General features: G+C 39.4%; 1 protein-coding gene across 1 annotated transcript in view; it reads right to left on the minus strand.

Moving 5' to 3' along the window:
* Positions 1–1,468: 1,468 nt before the first annotated feature.
* The window catches only part of LOC124160703 (maternal embryonic leucine zipper kinase-like), a 49,665-nt gene continuing 31,836 nt past the window's right edge, over positions 1,469–19,297 (minus strand). The window contains exon 13 of the mRNA XM_046536685.1: positions 1,469–4,268. Within this exon, the coding sequence (XP_046392641.1) occupies positions 4,034–4,268 (235 nt within the window). The 3' untranslated portion in view covers positions 1,469–4,033. The remainder of the gene's footprint in view (positions 4,269–19,297) is intronic.

The following is a 19,297-nucleotide window of genomic DNA, read 5'->3' on the forward strand; positions in this document are numbered from 1 at the left end:
GAAAAAACACTCACTTTTTGAAACTATGATGAAAATCTGAAGTCAATAGGGGTCGATCATACACTGACTTGAGGCGTAATGACCCATAAGATAAGCTGGTATACAGTGTCCCATTCACATATTCTTTACGTAGATGAAAATCGTTTGCTAACCTGGTGCAGCCCCTAGGACAGAGTCCTATCACTCATCACAACATAGGTAAATCACAAAAGCCATTATTGGGTTAGGCAAGAATTGATATCTTCAACTCAAGATTAGAAAGTGGGAAGAACATTTTCTGAGATAAGAACCCAAATATAGGGGAGATTTAAAAAAAATATATGTGAAAAAGCACAATCACATTACATGACGCTTGCAATATAAAATTAATCGAACGGAGGTCTTTTGCAAAAAAACATCACCCCATCTAAATTGAATGAAAATTAATATAGGCACCAAAGAAAATTGCTGCTCAAATAAATGACTTATTAATAAATATTACATGCACAACATAAAACATACTCTAGAGCATAATCTTTAGAAATGGCAGACAATTCACCAAGGGAGATGCGTTATTCACTCCTACACACTGCTGTTAACATATTTCAACATGGAGTCATCACGCCAAATGAAAAAGTTTTCATTAATCCAACTTTTCCCATTAATTTTTTTCCTAATGAATGCCTATATAAATCATTTGAAGCATTATGAAAAGTTAGTAAATCTCAGATATACAGTATAAAATCTCAATTACAATGAAAACGAAAATAAGCAGTCCATCAACCGTTCATCCTGCCAAGTGTCAGACAGAATTGCACCGTACAGTAAGAACAATACTCAATTACCATCAAATGATAACACAAATTAATAAAAATGGTTTCACTTACCATAGGTAATTATGGATAATATTGCTTCGGATGCATCTGACCCAAGAAAAATCATTGGTATTTTTTGATATTCTAAAGATGCACATAACTCAAAGCACAATGCAAAATATTACCTTGACTTGACGTGAAGTTATATTACGCAGCACAGTACAATGGACCACCGTCATTTTCTCACCCTCTACAGCAAAGGAAGCGACAAAGGCCTCTAAAGGGTGGGGAGGAAGGTTTCAGCTACTTTTTGGATGCTCAGTAGTGCCATAAAATAATGATATTAAATTTACTTTTGGTAGAGTTCTATAAAATGAAGGTACACACATCATCAGGCACACCTTTTGCTCAAAAAATCACTGATAAACTTACTGCCAACAATAAATAATATTTAAAATACTGAAAGAAATGACATCTAAAGTTTTCACTTAGTAAGCTTTATAGCCTGCAATGCATCTGACTCGACCATGTGAAAATTTGACATCCATCATGCAAGCAATTTCTGGGCCAAGACATACCACAATATGAAAAATGTTTTGCCAAACCAAATCAGTTTCATAGGTACATGTGAATGGAAATACATACATATGTGCGGAATAAATAAAAAACAATAATGGCATTTAGAATACTTTATAATCACACCATATGAAAGTACACCAAGGTCACCACATATTTTATCTTTTAAAAGAATACTTTCTCCATTTAAAAAATAATATAAATTCCATCAAAAACAAATAATCCTCAAATATGTATACTGAAAACAAAAACAGAAGAGAAAAATGTCTCAAGTTTTGGTTTCTACGCTTATATTTATCTTATTGCATTTAAATATGAGTTTAAGGCATGAGATTCAGGTATATTGCAGTTAGATCAACTTATGATCACAGATTTCTTCTGCAGAAAAAAGCATGCAATGCTTCACTAATTTCAATAAACAGAACAGGAGGAAAATGAAAGAAAATTATAATACCCATTCTTTGAGATTATCTTACTGAAGCTATACATCTTAATATATACAAATTATAGAAAAAAATATATATATAACTCTGGTAAAATTCTTTTAAAATTATTATATAAAAAATTTACTTCTTACACCAAACAATTTCCATTCCGCAAAAAGAGATCACTGGATGATAAAAAAAATATTATCCGTGACTTCACGTAATAACTGATTTATATGTGGCTATCCGCCAAAATTTCACATGAAAAGTCACACAACAGTGCAAAAATATCCATGGCATGAATAGCCGTCATACCTTATGGTTCATGGCACAAAGGACCCTCATCATTATGAGGTAGAGGGAATTTATTATTTACAAATAAACACATAACATTTTTATACAGAACTGTGGGTATGGTGCTGGTAGTAACATCTTCGATGATGAAAAAAGGCATGCACCACGGCATTTTGAAGTTCCTTGGCCTTAGTGATCATAGAAATCTATCCTCTAGCTAAGATTATAGGCCACCAAGGAACCACTTTCATCTATTTTGGAAAGTAGTACATACTTATACAACACTCAAAATACTGTGCTTCAAATATGTAACAAAAATAAGAGAGATCCCGGTGGTTCACTTGTACCCTCATCAGCATATTTGAACATTGTACATAATCAAGGCACTTGATTCTGAGAGTTGAGTGAACTTGATGTGCAATATCGGAGGTATGTAACATGAATTTATGTACAGCATAAAATTATAAAAAAACAATGATCAAGAACAGTAAAAATGGAAGACCCATCACCCTTTTGAAAGGAATGGTTAGTGACACAGGACAGACAATTTTTCAAGATTTCAATTTTTCTCCATGCAAGATTCATCAATCTTGCATGGAGACAAAGGAGAAACAATTCACTTGTAACCATCATCTTCACATTACAGTGAAGTGAGCTTAGGCGATATGTTCTAGGATATTAAAATCCACCTGCTAGGCTCTCAATAGTACTCTACTCATAAAGTGCCTGAAGGTACGAATGAAACATCTTGAAGCTTCAACATCAACAATAATTTGCCATCGTAATTATTTTAATCAAATCTTCAAAATGTTCCAACTTGGAGAAGTATTCAGTGGTTCTCCATCCCTGTTCGCTGATATACGCTACAGATAAACGCAGATGTGGAACAGTGACATAGGAAACACCCCCAAGCCTTAAATGGAAGCCCAAGCTTGTTTTGTAAGGCCATAACAATTACTCCTTCAAAATTCAAAATAAAAATACTAGCCGCAAACTGCATTTGCTACAAATTTGTCTTTTCCTATGATACTAACTAATTATCTCTTGATAAGGCACATATCTGCATTTCTGTATTAATATATAAAATCAAAATAAATCTCTTCCATAACTGCAAAATAGACATCAAGCATAAGACCTGCTCCAAATGTAAAAACTGTACGGGGAATGACTTTTTCAATAAAAATTTGAGTATCTTCAGGAAGTTCCCGCAACTCATATGAAATTAATTTTGTGTCCATGACATTAATGTCAAATTTGCTTCAGAATTACCTTTCCCGCACTTTGAGGAATCTCTTAGATCTAACTCATTCAAGATTTTACCTGGAAGATCGTGATGGCAGTGTATTTCAAATAAAAACAACATAAGTCCAAACTGACGGTGAAATGGAATAGCATGGTGGTTCAAATGATAATACTAGCTAATACTCATAATTGGCCAAACTAAAAACACTAGGGAATTTTTCTAGTTTCCAGTTCCTAATGAGATTTTCAACATCTTCAGGCAGAAGGTGAAATATTAAGCCCGATTACAGTGGCCAGTTTCAATTTAAATAAAAATAACCTAAGTTCGGACTGATGGTGGAATGGAGTTGAGCGGTGAACAATATGAATACATGTGTATTTTTTCTTATTTCCAGAGTTCTAACGAGATTTCACAAACATCTTCTGGTAGAAGGTGACGTTGTTAAGCCCGATTACAACGCCAAATTTCCATGTAAATAAAAATTACAACGAGTTCGGAATGACGGTGGAATGGAGTTGAACGGTGGTCAATATGAATACTTATTGTTTTTTCTGTTACCATGATTTCACAAACATCCGTGAAAATGAAATTTTGACGCCGACTACGAAGCCCGATTCCAATGCTTCAAGTCCTGCTCAAAACTTCTTGAAAGGAGACCCCCTAGATGCCTCAAATTTTGAAGAGAGGGTGTTTCAACTCTCTCATTGGGGAAGGTACGGAGTGGCGGCCGCTGACTCGGACAGCCGGGGGTGCGAGAAGTGCGCGAGCCTCAGCACCTCCTCGCACACCTTCTTGTACCGCCACGCGTCCCCCTTGAGTCGCTTCCGCCTCACGCCAACAAGGTCCACCGACGCGACGTAGCACACCTCCAGCTCGAAAGAGAGCTTGGACCGTCCCCCGTCGCCCTCGCCGGCAAGCTTCCCGCACAGGGTGAACCTGCGAGAGAGAATTCCCGAGTGTAGTCAGGAAGAGATCATAATTAGAGATACGTGAATATCGCACTTTCATTTTTATTTTTTCGCCTTTTCAATAACAGTTCATCGCATTTTGTAGCGTCTATTTTTTATTTTCATAATGAGGTAGATGACGATAAAATGTAATGAAACACAGTTATACGACAAAATACAGAATACTTTAAATAATTATGTTGTAGAACCAAAATAAATTAAGGAATAAGACATATAGTGGCGGAGGTGTAGCTTGCCCGCGGCCACGTTGAGTCCCAGCCGACTAGCAGCTGGCCAGTCGCTCACATGCTTTAAGCGGTGAGTGTCGGCGGAGCATTTAAAATGTGCTCGGCACAAAATCTACGAATTTTGCCATCGAAGAGGCAGATTTGCGTAAAAATATCATAAAAGTTCAGTCATCGCATCTACGTCGCATTTATTTGCGCACATCGCATTTATCAAATTTGCGATTTTCACGCATCTCTAATCATAATATTTTCGTATTTGGCGGAGGCGACCGACAACTGATGTCATTTGCGCCATCAGGTTGCGCTTGGAATGCCCTCCACACAACATTCAAGTAGGGATCGGGCAGTCCCTGAAACTTCTCTACCACCGCCAGGATTTGAACCCGAGCCCACGGGGTGGAAAGCCAATACTCTAGCCACCACACCAACCCGATCCCCGAATAGTTCAAGATGACGCAAGTTAGGAGCGGCTCAGGAATCGGGGGAATACACAAGTGGTAGTACAGGGATAAATGTTGGGCGGTAACAATAAATAAGAATAAAAACACACAAGATATATACAGAAATGATGAAATTCGCCATGAAAAAATCATTTAGCTTAATCGGGATTCTAACCCGGATCTCCCGATTGGCAGTAAAGTACGCTACGAGTTACATCACCCACCCCATTTACACGATCGTCGGACCATAAAAACTTTTGCCGGTGGTGTCCTTACATAAAAGAGTTATTTTTAAGTCTCCCCAAATCATTTGTAAGAGTGGCCTACGTTCCTTCTCCTCTTCCGGAGACCTCGTCAAGGCTAACTACCTCTCCCATGGTGTGAGTCAACATGTATTATAGAAGTAGATTTGATATATTCCGGATGGTTTTTATTCTTGCATTAATTACTAGAAGCCACATTTCACTGATCTTTGGTCACCTACAATTGATATGCGGAAAACCATTAGGATTTTATAATTTATTTTTTATTTTATTTTTATGCTCAAACCACCGGATACAGCTCTTATTGGCCATTTTACACCGGGGTGCTCAACAAATGTAACAAGAAAACGTACACAAACGACCATGCCCTGGACCGGGGAAACCTACCCAGGCGGGACTCGAACCCACGACCTCTTGTTTGGCAGGCGAGAACGTTACCCCTACGCCACCGAGGCCGGCATTAAACTCAAATTATACGTATTTCATATGGACACATTTTTTTCCATTTCCAATAATAATACGCAAGTTGGGGTTTCAATGCTGGCCTCAGCTCTTCGTTATCACAAAACCACCCTGATCGCCTTTGTATAGTTAAGTTTATTTTAAGGTTGGGGGATGAAAGGCGAGGCCTTTCATCTACTTTTCATATGTTAATTATAATTTATTTTCGATACCAGAGATCGAACTCTGTAATGTGATGGCCATCTCGTGATCGCGTTTGAAGCGGAGCAAATCAGCGGCAGCTCGTCCAAGCGCTAAACAGTTTGCTTTAAAACGTAAATTTTATTTTAATTCTATTTTGAGGATTTTAAACATGAATTGGCTCAGCACTGCATGAAACAAGCGACTTTGTACGCAGTCACGCGCACGGGTGCAAAGTTAAATACAATAAAGGATGAAGTTTGCTATGAAAAAGTTTTGACTAAGCCGGGATTCGAACCCGGATCTCTCGCTTTTCTTTTATTTATTTTTTTTATTTATTTTTTTTTTTGCCGGTAAGGCGTGTTAGCCAGTTACACCACCAAGCCACTTGGCTAACACGTCTGACTGACATTCGAGAGATCCGGGTTCGAATCCCGGCTAAGTCAAATATTTTTTCATGGCGAACTAATTCCTTTGGTGTATATAAATTGGCTTTCATGAACACATTTTGAAAAACAAAAAAGATACTTATTTCACACACTTAACACAATAAAATCCGCTGCTTTTTAATGAGAACCGCATTGTAATCGAGCGAGCCGTTACTTAATTACTACGCTTCAAACTCGATAGCCAGATAATCACTACATCACAGAGATAGAGCCAGGAACAAATCTATGAGGAAGGGGAAAATGTTATAGCGCACAATATCATTGCGAGTCATGAGGGGCATGGAATACCCCTAAAGTGAATTATTCATTGTCGTTATGGGGCGGAAGGCATCCCCCCCCCCCCCCCCGAATCCACCAATACTACGATAGCTTAGCGTCCAACAAAACATCTGCACGAGAACGCAAAGTTTAAGTTAAGGGGTATATCTTATACGACGCATATTTTTCACACGGTTCTGTCGCAAACTCCATTCATTTTCATTTTTCTCCGCTGGAGGATAGTCTTACAGTCTGTGTATTCTCAGAGGAATGATTTTTTTAGAAAAAAAAACATCAAAGAAGCGTGGGAGAAATTGAAAAACACATCCCGGGCAAATTTCCTCACGGGATTGGAACGTCATCGATATTCGCACCGAATATACATAGCCATTCTCAACACTCGGGTACACACCAGCCATTCAAAACAGATCGATTCCAGCCGAAGGCGCCAAATGGAACGGATCCACTCCGTTAAGCGTATTAATGCCCCTAGCGGCGGATGCATTTCATGCCCGCACCGGGAAAATCTATGCTGCGGCAAAACACACCACGAGGCGCGCTTTTCAAAACCCAAAGGTAGGATTTATGGCGAGGTGTTGATGCTGAACGCAAGCAAACGGCGGGGTATTTCACAAACAAAGGTATTTGGTGTGGCTAACCACCTTTCACAAAAGCTCTGACCAAATGCAGCCATTTAACACTGATACAAGCATTCGAAATGTGGAGCTACCGAAGGACAATTAAGATAAAATGGATCGACCGAGTAAGTAATGAGGAAGTGCTGAGAAGAGGATTGGGAGAAAGGAGAAGTCTTCTAAAAACTTTAAGGGGAAGACGGGACAACTTAGTTGGCCACATTATGCGATGGCCTGATGAAAACAGTCATCGGACAAGTGAAAGGGAAGAGGAGCAAGGGACGGCCACGAATGAGTTAAATAGGTCAGGTTATAAAGAATGTAAAAGAGAAGAAATCCGTCGCTATGAAAAGACAAGCGGATAGAAGAGAGGAATAGAGAGCTACTTCAAAACAATCTTAGGATTGTTGACCAATGATGATGATTTCACTACCGTATTGATAACGAAGTAGGAATAAGGATACAATGAGCGCGTTTTGGCCTTTGCGAACGCGGCCAAGATGCACTCACGTGATCTCCCACCCTTCCCTATAGTAATATTACATTATTAATATAAAATTTTACAAGTTACATGTACATAATGCCCTGAAAGCCAGGGACGTACTGATAGCGAGAGTTTCATCTCAGTAATTTCGTTACTACGGTCAATCCCTCAAAAACAAATGATACTTTAAATTACTGATATGACAACGATACCCGTACAAGATTAAGACCGTTCTCCAATCCGAAGTCACGCGCTTCGTGCACTTTTTAAAGAATGTGAATTCAAAAAATGTCCCCGCATTTTCTAAGGTATGTTTTACAACGAACCGTTAGTCGTCCACTCCAATGTAAAAGCCCACTTCTGAGATATGTCAACAGTTGTAAGTTTTCCATCTTGTATATTTCGTTTCAGCAATATTTATCCAAATTTGTCACTTTTCCCGATGCTATATTTTCACAGTTATCACGTCTCTATCGCGTCGAGTAGAAGAGGCTAAAAACTTTCCTATGGAAAAAATTAAGCGAATATTTGCCCAAAACTGTGATGCACTAATAGAAAAAAATTATAAAATGGTAGCATCTTAATAGGAAATAATGAGATAATAACTTTCATAACATGACTAAATACATATCATAATAATGATATTTTTTTTTAAATCTAAAACCACTTCCGGTATACCCGCGAAAGTTAACCCCGTTTTGTCCAGCGTATTGAATATGTCTTCAGGTACTAAAATATTTATCCGAGGGATTCAATAAGGAAAATACCTACACACCATATTGCCCAATACCTTCTGTCAACCATTCACTGAAAATATTACTTCCCATAATCTGATAGATTTTGGGGTGAGAATTTTGTGATATCAGTCTTGGAGAACAATAAAATGATCCTTTTTCTGTAGAAAAACATTAAATTTTCCTATACTTGCAGAACTCAAATACTTTAGAACGTTTAAGACTAAATCACGAAATAACCAAAGTTCAAAGTCAGAATTTCCCAAATTTATTTTAAAATCGATGACAAATGAACAAAGATTTTAAAGTTTGCCAATGATTTAACTTTTCAATAGATTTAACATACAGGGAATGTCCTTGAACACCCACGATTGCAAAATAGGTCAATATGTCACAAGGATGAAAGGCAAATGCTTATTCATAATTTTTCCCTCGTGGTATAAAGCCTTTTCAGGTACAGATATGAAAAGACCATTAACAAGGACCGGAGATGGACGATGAATTATTTATGAGCAAACCTCTATTCTAAATGAAAATCAATCCAGACGTCAAAAGTTTCTTTTTTGGGCAATTTTTATGCACCAATGGATGTATCTCGCACTGCTTACATATTGGTTGTTCATGAATGTTATTGGTTAAATTTGTTGAACAGCCCGATATAAAATGGTCAATTTAACCTGTATTCTGTGGTTTGGGAATAAAATGTAAAAAAACATCCACCAAAGAAACTAGTGATAAAACTTGATGTTGAAAGCGATATAAATTGTAGTAACTAAGATCAATTACAGTAACTTACAGCTAGGTTTGACTGCATCACACTGAAGGAAAGATGGAGACTCGAAATACGACTTTCAATCGGTTATTGCTTGAGTCAGATAGATACAGCCATGAATCTTCTAATTTAAGGAGTTTATGCGCCAAATATTTTTTTCGCAATCGCTTGAAAGAAAATCTAGCGCAAAAAACGGGACAGTTTCGTTTGCCATATCACAAAACACGATAGTCTAATGAAAATTACCACTGAAGGATATTAGGTGGAAGAAAAGAAAGGCAGAGGAAGGCCACGGATGAAATACATAGAGCAGGTGATGGAGGGTGTAAAGCAGAAGATTATGTAGGTGATAAAACATAAGCTGAAAGGAAAATAGACAAGAGAGCTGCGTCAAACCAATCTTAAGGCCGTTTTACATGGGGCACGGAATTGGGCAAGTTAGAACTGCATTAATTTCTCTTTAAGGGGTGGAATTACGCGTGTGAACGAACGAAATTAGAAAGGGCTATTTTTCCATTTCACGTGCACACATTCTCGCATGTGATAAAGAAAGTCAACGTTTTATACGACGCAATTTTGACTACGCCTTCGTACACACGTCAGATTGTGCAAGTACGTGCCCCGTGTAAGACACCCTTCAGGAATGTTTACTGTTGATGATGATGATTACAGAAAATGCTATACAACCTGATGTCGCAAAATGACCTGACGCAATCAGCCACGCCCCCTATTAAAAGGCATTCCTTCCAGGAGCGTGCGAAGATGCCCCAGACCTTCATTGTTCCCAGTCCAAGCGGGCCACTGCCGATTCATCACGCACGAGTAAGGGAAATACGGAATCCCTTACTCGACTCAAAAACTTAAGAAACGGAGAGGAGGACACGCTACTCTTTGTTTACTGTAACTTAACTCCGGAAGACTAAACTTAAGAGGGGGCATCACTACCGCTCGACCAATCGTTTTTTGTTATCAATGATTCGTTTGAACGTTACGCTCTCATCTTGAAAATTTCAAGATTCATAGAATAAACCCTTTTTAATAGTTTCCGAAATCAGGAATTAGAAGCATTTGCCTCACAATTTCCTCAAATGCAAAAAGCTAAGTATGAAAGGTCATTTTTGCGAAAATTTCAAATTATATGTCCCTTCTTGTGAAATCCATTCCAGAAAATGTGATGTCATGTAATTTTCAGGGAAATTGGATTGCATTATATCATACGGCAATTTCTGCCTCTTGTGTCAAAACTATGATTTTTCATCAAAATATTTTATTTTTGACACATACATTGATAGATTTATGGCGAGCGTTATTTAATTCATAATAGATCAAAAATTATACACCTCAAAAAGACAAATTTTATTAGCAATTGAATGCTCTCATTAAACTCAAACATAGTTGTGTAAGCAGTGGTACACAACCTAAAGAACCTCAACAGGAATTTTTATATCAAACAATGAAGATGCCGGTTATTTCTGACAAGATTCAACTCAATATACCCACAAAATTTCAGATGAGATCCAAAGTTTAAAAAAATCAATAGGTACATCAGGAAATCGAGGCCAAATAAGACGGGTCAAAACACACGTGTCTCCTCTTGTGCAAATTTACGTAAAGTTAAGCCAAGTTAGGCCGGTTTAAGTTGCTGCGAAATAGGCTAAAGGAAGAATGGGCGTGACCTCGCGGGAAAAGAAGACAAGAAAAAAATATTCAAGTCCACCCGTTTTGAGGAAAGGCGGACGGACAAACGATTCAGCTTTCTTATGAAAGCGAGGGAAAAGAGGAAAAAAATACATATGAACGGGAGCTCACGTAGCGAGTGCGGAAGTGCAGGAGCCAAAGAGGAAGCCGCGGGGGCAGGAGGGAAGGGAAGAGAGAGGTGTGAATGGCTACGTTGATCGATAAAAAAAGCAAGGAAAAAAATTAAGACGGAAAGAAAGAATGGAGAGATGGGAAAAATAAAGAAACCGTGCGTTGTACGCGTGTAAACGTGGAGAAAGGGAGAGGACGGAAGGGGGGGGGGAGAAGTCAGAAGACGGAAAAGGGAGAGGTAATGGCCGAGGAAGGTGCGTGGGAGTATCGGTAAAAAATTACTTTTTTTTTAGTTCATAGCAACGCCCTCCGTAGTTTAGCATTCGGTATGATATTCCATGCGAAGGAGGAGGCCGACAGCTTGGATCATTTTCGCCAAAAGTGAATGGTGCGGCAAGATAAGTGGAGAGAAAATCGGCGTTGGCGTTTTACGAATTTTGCGATTCAATATTTAAGCAAAGTTTAATTTGCTTCCTTACTTCTCAAATCCCAAAGAAGAACACAAAACAACTTTGTCGGCAACATCATGATGATGATAATCGTATAGAAGCATAGGTGGATAGAAAGAATGGCAAGGGACGACCCCGAACAAGTTCCTTGGAACAGCTTATTAAGAAGGTAAAAGAGAAGAATTCCTCAATGCGAAAAAGCTAGAAGATACGATATGGAAAAGGAGAGTTGCTTAAAACCAATCATATGACTGTTCATTAAGATGATGAAGATTCTATCAGATAACCTTATTAATGTCTTCGTTAAACAACAATCACATGCGAAACATCTATGGTGTCTACTGAGACCAGGGGGCCTTAATACGCACGAAGGACGATTGGAGGATTCGAGACGATCGCTGGTGATATCTCTATCGTAGAATGACTCGAATAAGACCTATAGAACTCACTGAACGAATACAAGAACAGCATCAGGAATACAACATGAAGGTAAATAAGACGTAAAACTAGATAACTTTATGCGTAAGAGGGAAAGCAGTAACCCTCGTTCACCTGATGGGAGATCGATTGGGGATCGTGGAATTCACCTCCCTTGGCAGCACTATTACCAAGGATGGAAAAAGCCCAAAAAATTTCACTATCTCTAATTTTAATTGGTGGTATTCCATAATTAGGTTTGTAAACAAAAAATGTTATTAATACCACTTTTATTTATAAAATTCATTTGTCAACAAACCTTAAAAGCAAGTGTCATACACCCAAAACTAAAACGGCCTTCATAGCAAAGAGTCCACTACTCTACTCCGAGATTTTAAGACTGGAGTCAAAGAAACGGTGCGTGAAAATATAATCTTAAGGACATTGGCACTCTATGGCTCATAAATGTGGAGAATTCAAAATTCTGATCAGGAAAGACTTTCAAGAGCTTGCCATGAGTTCTGAAGATGAAATGGTGGGATAGGGTAAATAACGACAAAGTGCATCGAAGAATAGTGGGCAAAAGAGTATCAGGACCCGATAGATAGGAGGATAGAGCTGTAATAAGATATAGAGCTTACGTGAAATATATTGTTGAAGAAAAATTGAGGGAAAAGTCCTAAAATGAAGGCGTAGACATAAGTCTGTAGCACAGGTGAAGAAAGACAACAGGAGTAAGAAAATAAGGGAACTAAAAGAAATAGTTTGGGAAAAGGAAAAATGGAGAGCTGCAGTGTATAAATCTGTATTGCAGTTTAATGAAAGAAATAAGGCCAAGAGATATACTGGGAGCAGATAACGAAGGGCACAAGGAAGATCAGGGAAGAGAAGGAATTAGCTTGGAACCTGGAAAAATTAAAGGCTGCAGTACACCAAACAGAAGATTGCAGCACTGCAAATGAATGGATATAGTTGAATGAAGAAGGAGTGAATCAAAAGAGTGACAACATATCATACATATAATAATTCACATTTATGATATCATAATATATTACATTAATATCAATATATATTTATTCACCGGCCACGGTGGTGGGCTAAAATCCTTGCCTGGTAAATTGAAGGCCGCGGGTTCGAATCCCGCCTGGGTAGGTTTCCCCAATCAAGGCATGGATGAATGCCAAGGGCATGGATGTTCGTGTACGTATAATTGTTAAAAATTATGGAAACCCCATGTAAAGGCCAAATAGCGCTGTTTTCGGTGCTGTGGCACTAAGTAAATATTTACGTAAAACATCGCTACAGGCTTGACTTGGTTGAAGTTCGATATATCCATGCTAAAAACTGCAAATGGTTAATTCCTTTAATACAAATCTCAACTACCGACCAGGGTTTCAACGCATGATGCCATTTTCAAGGTGATACAACAACCACTCTCTCACTATTTATACCCAGAGCCAAGGTTGGAGGTGGGGTTATAATTACTGAGAGAGTGTTTGTTGCATCACCTTAAAAATGACATAATATGTTGAAACCATGGTCGGTAGTTGAGTTTTGTATTAAGGTGTGTCATTCCCCATTTGTAGTTTTTATCACGAAATAAATATTTACTTATTTTTTATATAGTTATATTTTCTTGACTTTTCATACATCTGGAATATGAACGAACGAAGAGAGAGAAGTGTCGGGTACTCGCATGGTGAGGGCGTAAGAGGTGGAGGTGGAGATAGAGGTAGAGGTCGCGGTACCTCGAGGCAACACAAATGCATAGTGTGTTACGGGCGCGAGCATAGTGAGCAGGTCGAGGTAGAGGTGTACCTCGCGGTTCACCAGGAGGTCGCGCAGGACCGCTTTCAAAGACAAACGAGTTTGTCTTTCGAGTGGTGTGTCGCGAGGTATATCGGGAGGCTTCTCCGTGATTGGTGCGTTCAAGGCCCGTTTCATGTGACATCCTAATGTTTTCCTGAAATTTGTCTGGGTAATACTTAAGTTGCACATACAGATGGTGATATTCTCCCAGATCTTGTCACGCTTGATTCACGGGATGAGCACTGAATTCGCGATTATTTAACGACCACTCAGTCACCACTTACATGCTGATGACATGTCGTCACCATCACCATTACTATCGCTTAACATTGTAAAAATGTTACAACTAACCAAATAACCATTATACTTGATGCTACACTGTGAAAGACTAGCTCGTGGTCGAGGCTATGGGAAATCTGCGTGCGTAAACCTCTTTACTACGCGATACTAGGTACCTCTATCTCCACCTCCAACTCTACCTCCTCACTATGCTAGTACCCTAAGCTGGAAGGGAGGGCATAGACAGAGGATGGGTTGGAGGAGGCAGGAGAGGGAGCTGGGTGTGGGAAAAGGAGCACGCGGAAATCGGGAGTGAAGGGGTGGTTTGAGGGCAGCCCGGAGAGAGGGACGTGCTCTTCACCACTCCTACTTCTTTCTCTCTCTCTCTCACAGGAGAAGAGGCGGTAATCGGCCGCGGTCACCATCCGTACTTCCTGCGATCCGGGAGCTTTAAAAAGGGTTACGCCGGACGCTGGAGATGACGTGATGCGGGGGCGGCGTGTGAGGAGAAAAACGAAATAGAGAAAAAATAAAATAAAAACGAAATGGAGGAACTAGGGCTGCCACCTTTCGCGACGGATAAAATCTCTTGAGGCGAACACGTCGCGAGCCACTCCGAAGAGCCTCTCTAGGAAGAACGAATCTTTGACCCCGTTCGGACAAAATCGGTTGGTCCAAGGGGGGAGGCAAATTATTTTCTTCAAAGAATCTCCTCAACTCCGTCAGACAACCCTTGGTTGATTTTCAAAAATAGGCGTACACATTACATTAATAAAAGCACTGCAAATCTCAATATACTCTGATATGCGCTTCTTCCTGGATTTCGCGGCGAATCTCGTAACAATCTACTCGCAATAGATCCCCTTTACGAAAATTAACTCGTACTAGTAATCGACTAACATTCAACAAACTTATCCGCGCTCGGAATCGATAAATTTTTCCTTTAGCTTGGCTATCATTACCTATTAGAATCATATCCAGATATATAGTTTAGAGAATACTACCCCTACCTCCACTAGTATCAGAATGGTCCCGAAAACGGCAGCCAAAGATGCTGATTGTAGGAATGCTCCCACTGAAATACTTTCGAAAAATACTTTACTAATACTCTTAATAATAATACTTTATTAAGAATTTACTTAACAAGGCATTATTACGAAAAATATCTTCAGGAATCACATAAACATTAGTACTAGTATTTAGTTGATAGAATGCGTTGGCGGCAAAGTCCATTTTGCACCACTTACTACCAACAGTAAAAAATATAAATTTTACCATTCTGCGAGTAATTTGCAATTATAAGATATAAGAAATAAGCATATAAGAAATTTGGCGCGTCATCTCAAGATAAAGCTGAATCATTATCCTTAGCAAAATATCTTATAGATTTGGGTTGGTGGTGAAATGGTGAAATATTCCCCTTTTCTTCCATACATCCTTCTCTTCTACCTAAGATGAGCAAGAAAACCAACGCAATTCCTACAAAGGATACAAGTTTTCGAACTGATTGCGTCAGGTGATACTGAGTATAATTTGCCAAGCATCTCTTACAATTAGGGGAAGAGGGTGAAATATTCCACTTCTTCCTACCTGTGTTCTTATTTTCTTTCTATGACGATGAAGACGACCACAGCAATTCAGGCAAAGGACTCGAGTTGTCAAACTGATTATGTCAGACGATACTTATTGTTAGTGGAATTAGCCAAACATTCTCAAATAAATTAAGTCGAAGATTTCAGTTTTTCTAATTATATATTTTTAAATATGGAATAAGAGTTCTCCCTTTCAATTATTTATTGGTCCAAGAAGTCCATTCCGCAACTTGGTACGCCGAAGAACCGATCACAAGAGCATAGATGTCAACACTCGGAGAGGTGGCAATTGCAGAGGGAACGGACGGAAGAGGATGCTGGAGGAGTAGTGAAGAAAAAAAGGGGGTAAGGGTCTTTAAGGAGGAAGGAAGAGGGGGGGATCCGTTGTGGCCGCGCCTGGATATACGAATGGAGTGGGGGGGAGGAGGAGGGTTGTGGGAAAGGCGATGGGAAAGAGGAACAGTTCCCACACGAGAGAGAGAGGGAGGGAGGGTCATGGAGAATACCTATCTCAGCCATTCAGCCTCAATTCCTCCCGTGGCGATCGAAGGGGGGCATTCCGGCAGTTACGGCGATCGACAGCGGGCAAGCGCCAGGAGGAACGCGGGGGAACCACTTGGGGGGATCATCCACGGCCTCTCCGTCTGGGTATGATACTTGGAGGAGTCGGCCGACAGCTTAGGACATTTGCGCCACGAGAGAAGGGTAGAACGGAAATGGAGGAGAGAAACCTGGCGTCTGCGTTACCTGGCTCTTAACGAAATGCACCAAGATGACCACGTAGTCCAATTGTATGGTGGTATTGTATTTGGAGGAGTCGGCCGACAGCTTGGGCCTTTTGCACAATGAGAGAAGGGCAGAAAGGAAAGGGAGGAGAGAAACCTGGCCTCGGCATTAGCTTGCTCTAAACGAAAGGCACCAAGGGGGCCACGTATTCCAATGATGCTAGCTAAAACAAGACGGAAAAACATCAATGAGCAAAGGGCAGATTCGCAAGCATCAGAATTCACGGTCAATCAAAAAACGAAATTCCAGTCGAAACTACCGTTCAAAATCGGAGAGACGTGTGAAGTTCCTACACCGAGTTACACCAGAACAGTCACGAATGGCAATTTGTACGCCTTGAATCGTATTTTTTTTTCACACATTCAATTGTACGGAGGATTGTATTCTTTCTTCCCCGCCGTCACTCCGCTTAACCCACGGTGAACTGAACCGAAATCCTCGGGACATCTTCACCAACGGATACAAGAGTAAAGAAGAATTGCATCTCCATTCACAAATGGAATCTCCTCATCAAAGTCAGAAATATGAGACATGCCGTGAGTGAAGTAGTACGATTGATATTTTTTTAATGTAATTTCTGCCGAAAAACAAACGAAAGTGTTCGTTCACCCACACATCCGAATTTCATCCACATCTACATACTACCCTGCAAGTCGCCTCAATAAGTGTATGGCGGGGGGTGTTCGGATACCAACCGTTTACACATACAAAGGAAATGCTCAAATGAAATTACGCCAAGTATTTATCAGTCTCTTATCCCTTATCGTGCGAGGGAAAGACTAATTGCCACACCAATCCGTTCGGCAAAATATCTCTCTTAATTTATTGTTCCTAACGGACCTGGAAATGTAGTTGGGTTCTAAAGTGATGTTCTCGGAGTCGCTCTTAAAGATATCCTTCCTCAATAGCTAAAGCAATCTAAGCCTAGCGTGTAGCCTCTGAGGATCTATCGATTACCAACCTATTTCGTTTAATATCTAACGCTTTTTGTGAGACCGGAACTGTTTTTTGACGAGTCGCGCAGCTTTCATTTTTTATTCTATTAAGTTCACGGATTAAGCCTTTATGCATCGGATCCCTATGCAATGTAGTTGCAATTCGTCACTGTTAGATTTAAGGGGAAAATAAGATAAAATTAGTAAAAAAATTGCCCATTAAGTCATTATCTCGTAAATTCAACAATATAAAAGGTGAAGCCAACTTTTCATGACACGGTGACGTCTAGTGAGTTTTAGATCATTTACTCGTAGAATAAATTCCTTTCACTGAGGGAAGTAATCGCTCACTTGAGTGCAAACACCAATTCGAGGCTCATGCACAAGCCCGAGGAGTGGCTGAGATGTGGTGACCTGCGTAAATCAGCGAACTTAATACCTTTAGGAACACTGCCAGTTAAAAAGTCAGCGTGGCAGAACCAGTAGATGACTCAGGACCAAATTCCACAACAGGATTCAAAATAAATACTTCATTGTTCTAACTCAAATAATTTATTCTTTGAAATTGAATATTTATTAAAGTTAATAGGATAAGCCACCAATGCACAAGTACTAAAAAATAATTCATAGTACATAATTCCAAAACACCAAAAAAATGTTATTTTTCCCAAGTTACCCAATTAAACAAATTTAACCACATCATTAAACCTCGTGAAGAAAATATAAACACTAATTTTTGTTGTTCATGTTCAAACAGTGCCCTTTTCAAAGAGAACACAACATGATTATAATCGTCACAGGATAGAAATCCTTCGATTGGCTTGATGCAGCACGCCGTTCAAAATCTCCCATTATACATAACGTAATGCTTATATAATATCGTAATGCTTACCTAATAATATGAATGTAGTCACATTTAATTCAGTTGACATGAAACTACGAACATTATCAGCTAATAAACGAAGCAAATTTTATCTTAAGGCAATTTTCAAACCATTATCTTTTAATTGTTCATAATTAATTGACTGTTATGCAAAATATTTGGGTTTCCCACGCCAAATTCATATAGCATAGGAATAAATTTAAAAATATAACATTTCTTAAGACTCTTACAGTTATTCTCACCTGAATTTTTAAATAATTCTGATAACGAAGAGAATTTTTAAAAGTCGTTATGGCGAAAAACTGATGTCAAGAAAGCAATAAGTCATAATAAAAATAAAATTAAGGCAAGTTTACGAACTAACTTTTGAATTATAGGCACATAAATACTACATATGAAATCAATTACTTCTTTATTAAAATACAAATGGGTCTCCGAATGGACAAGTGTTTATTTAATAATATAGATAATGCACCGCTCACATTGTTTTCCACTCCAATATTGTAGAATCAATTATCGTACAATCTAACATCGAGCGACATCATCATTTTAAAATCTAACATTTAGCGACGTTATTAATGATCGAATATTTTTTTCGGATCAATTTATGAAAAATCTTTGTTTAAAAATTCGCTGTACACAGTGGAATCTCCATATGAGGCGTCTTGGAGTTCAGAGCATGATGCTCTACCCCACGAGAACATTGCGCTTGGAAATATCTTCCGCTAGGGAGGATGTCCTTCGCTTCACTTCCGCGGAACTTAGGAACCCCTAGCTAAGGATTCGCAGAAATCGCCTCTCTGGTCCAAAAATAATCGAGATGTGGAACGCGGGAATCGTGGGAACAGTTAGGCAGCGGGCAGGGTCAGTGAGCTTTGGAAACGCCGTAGGGCGGACAGGAGAAACGCTGGAAGGGAAGGCAACTACAAGAGGGAGGAAACCAATGGAATGAGTGCAGAGAAGTCGAGCGGTGCGGGGAGGTACAGCCTCCAGGGTTAACTACCTCCACACATAGCTTCGTCTTATACGATATCGCGGCCAGTGATGTGACCAGGGGAGTTAAGGAGTTGACCTCACTCGATGGTGGAAAAATAGCCGTCGAAATCGATTTTTAATAGGGTAGTTTCCTTCATC

This window comes from Ischnura elegans, chromosome 6 (assembly GCF_921293095.1).
Source record: "Ischnura elegans chromosome 6, ioIscEleg1.1, whole genome shotgun sequence".
Classification (NCBI taxonomy): domain Eukaryota; kingdom Metazoa; phylum Arthropoda; class Insecta; order Odonata; family Coenagrionidae; genus Ischnura; species Ischnura elegans.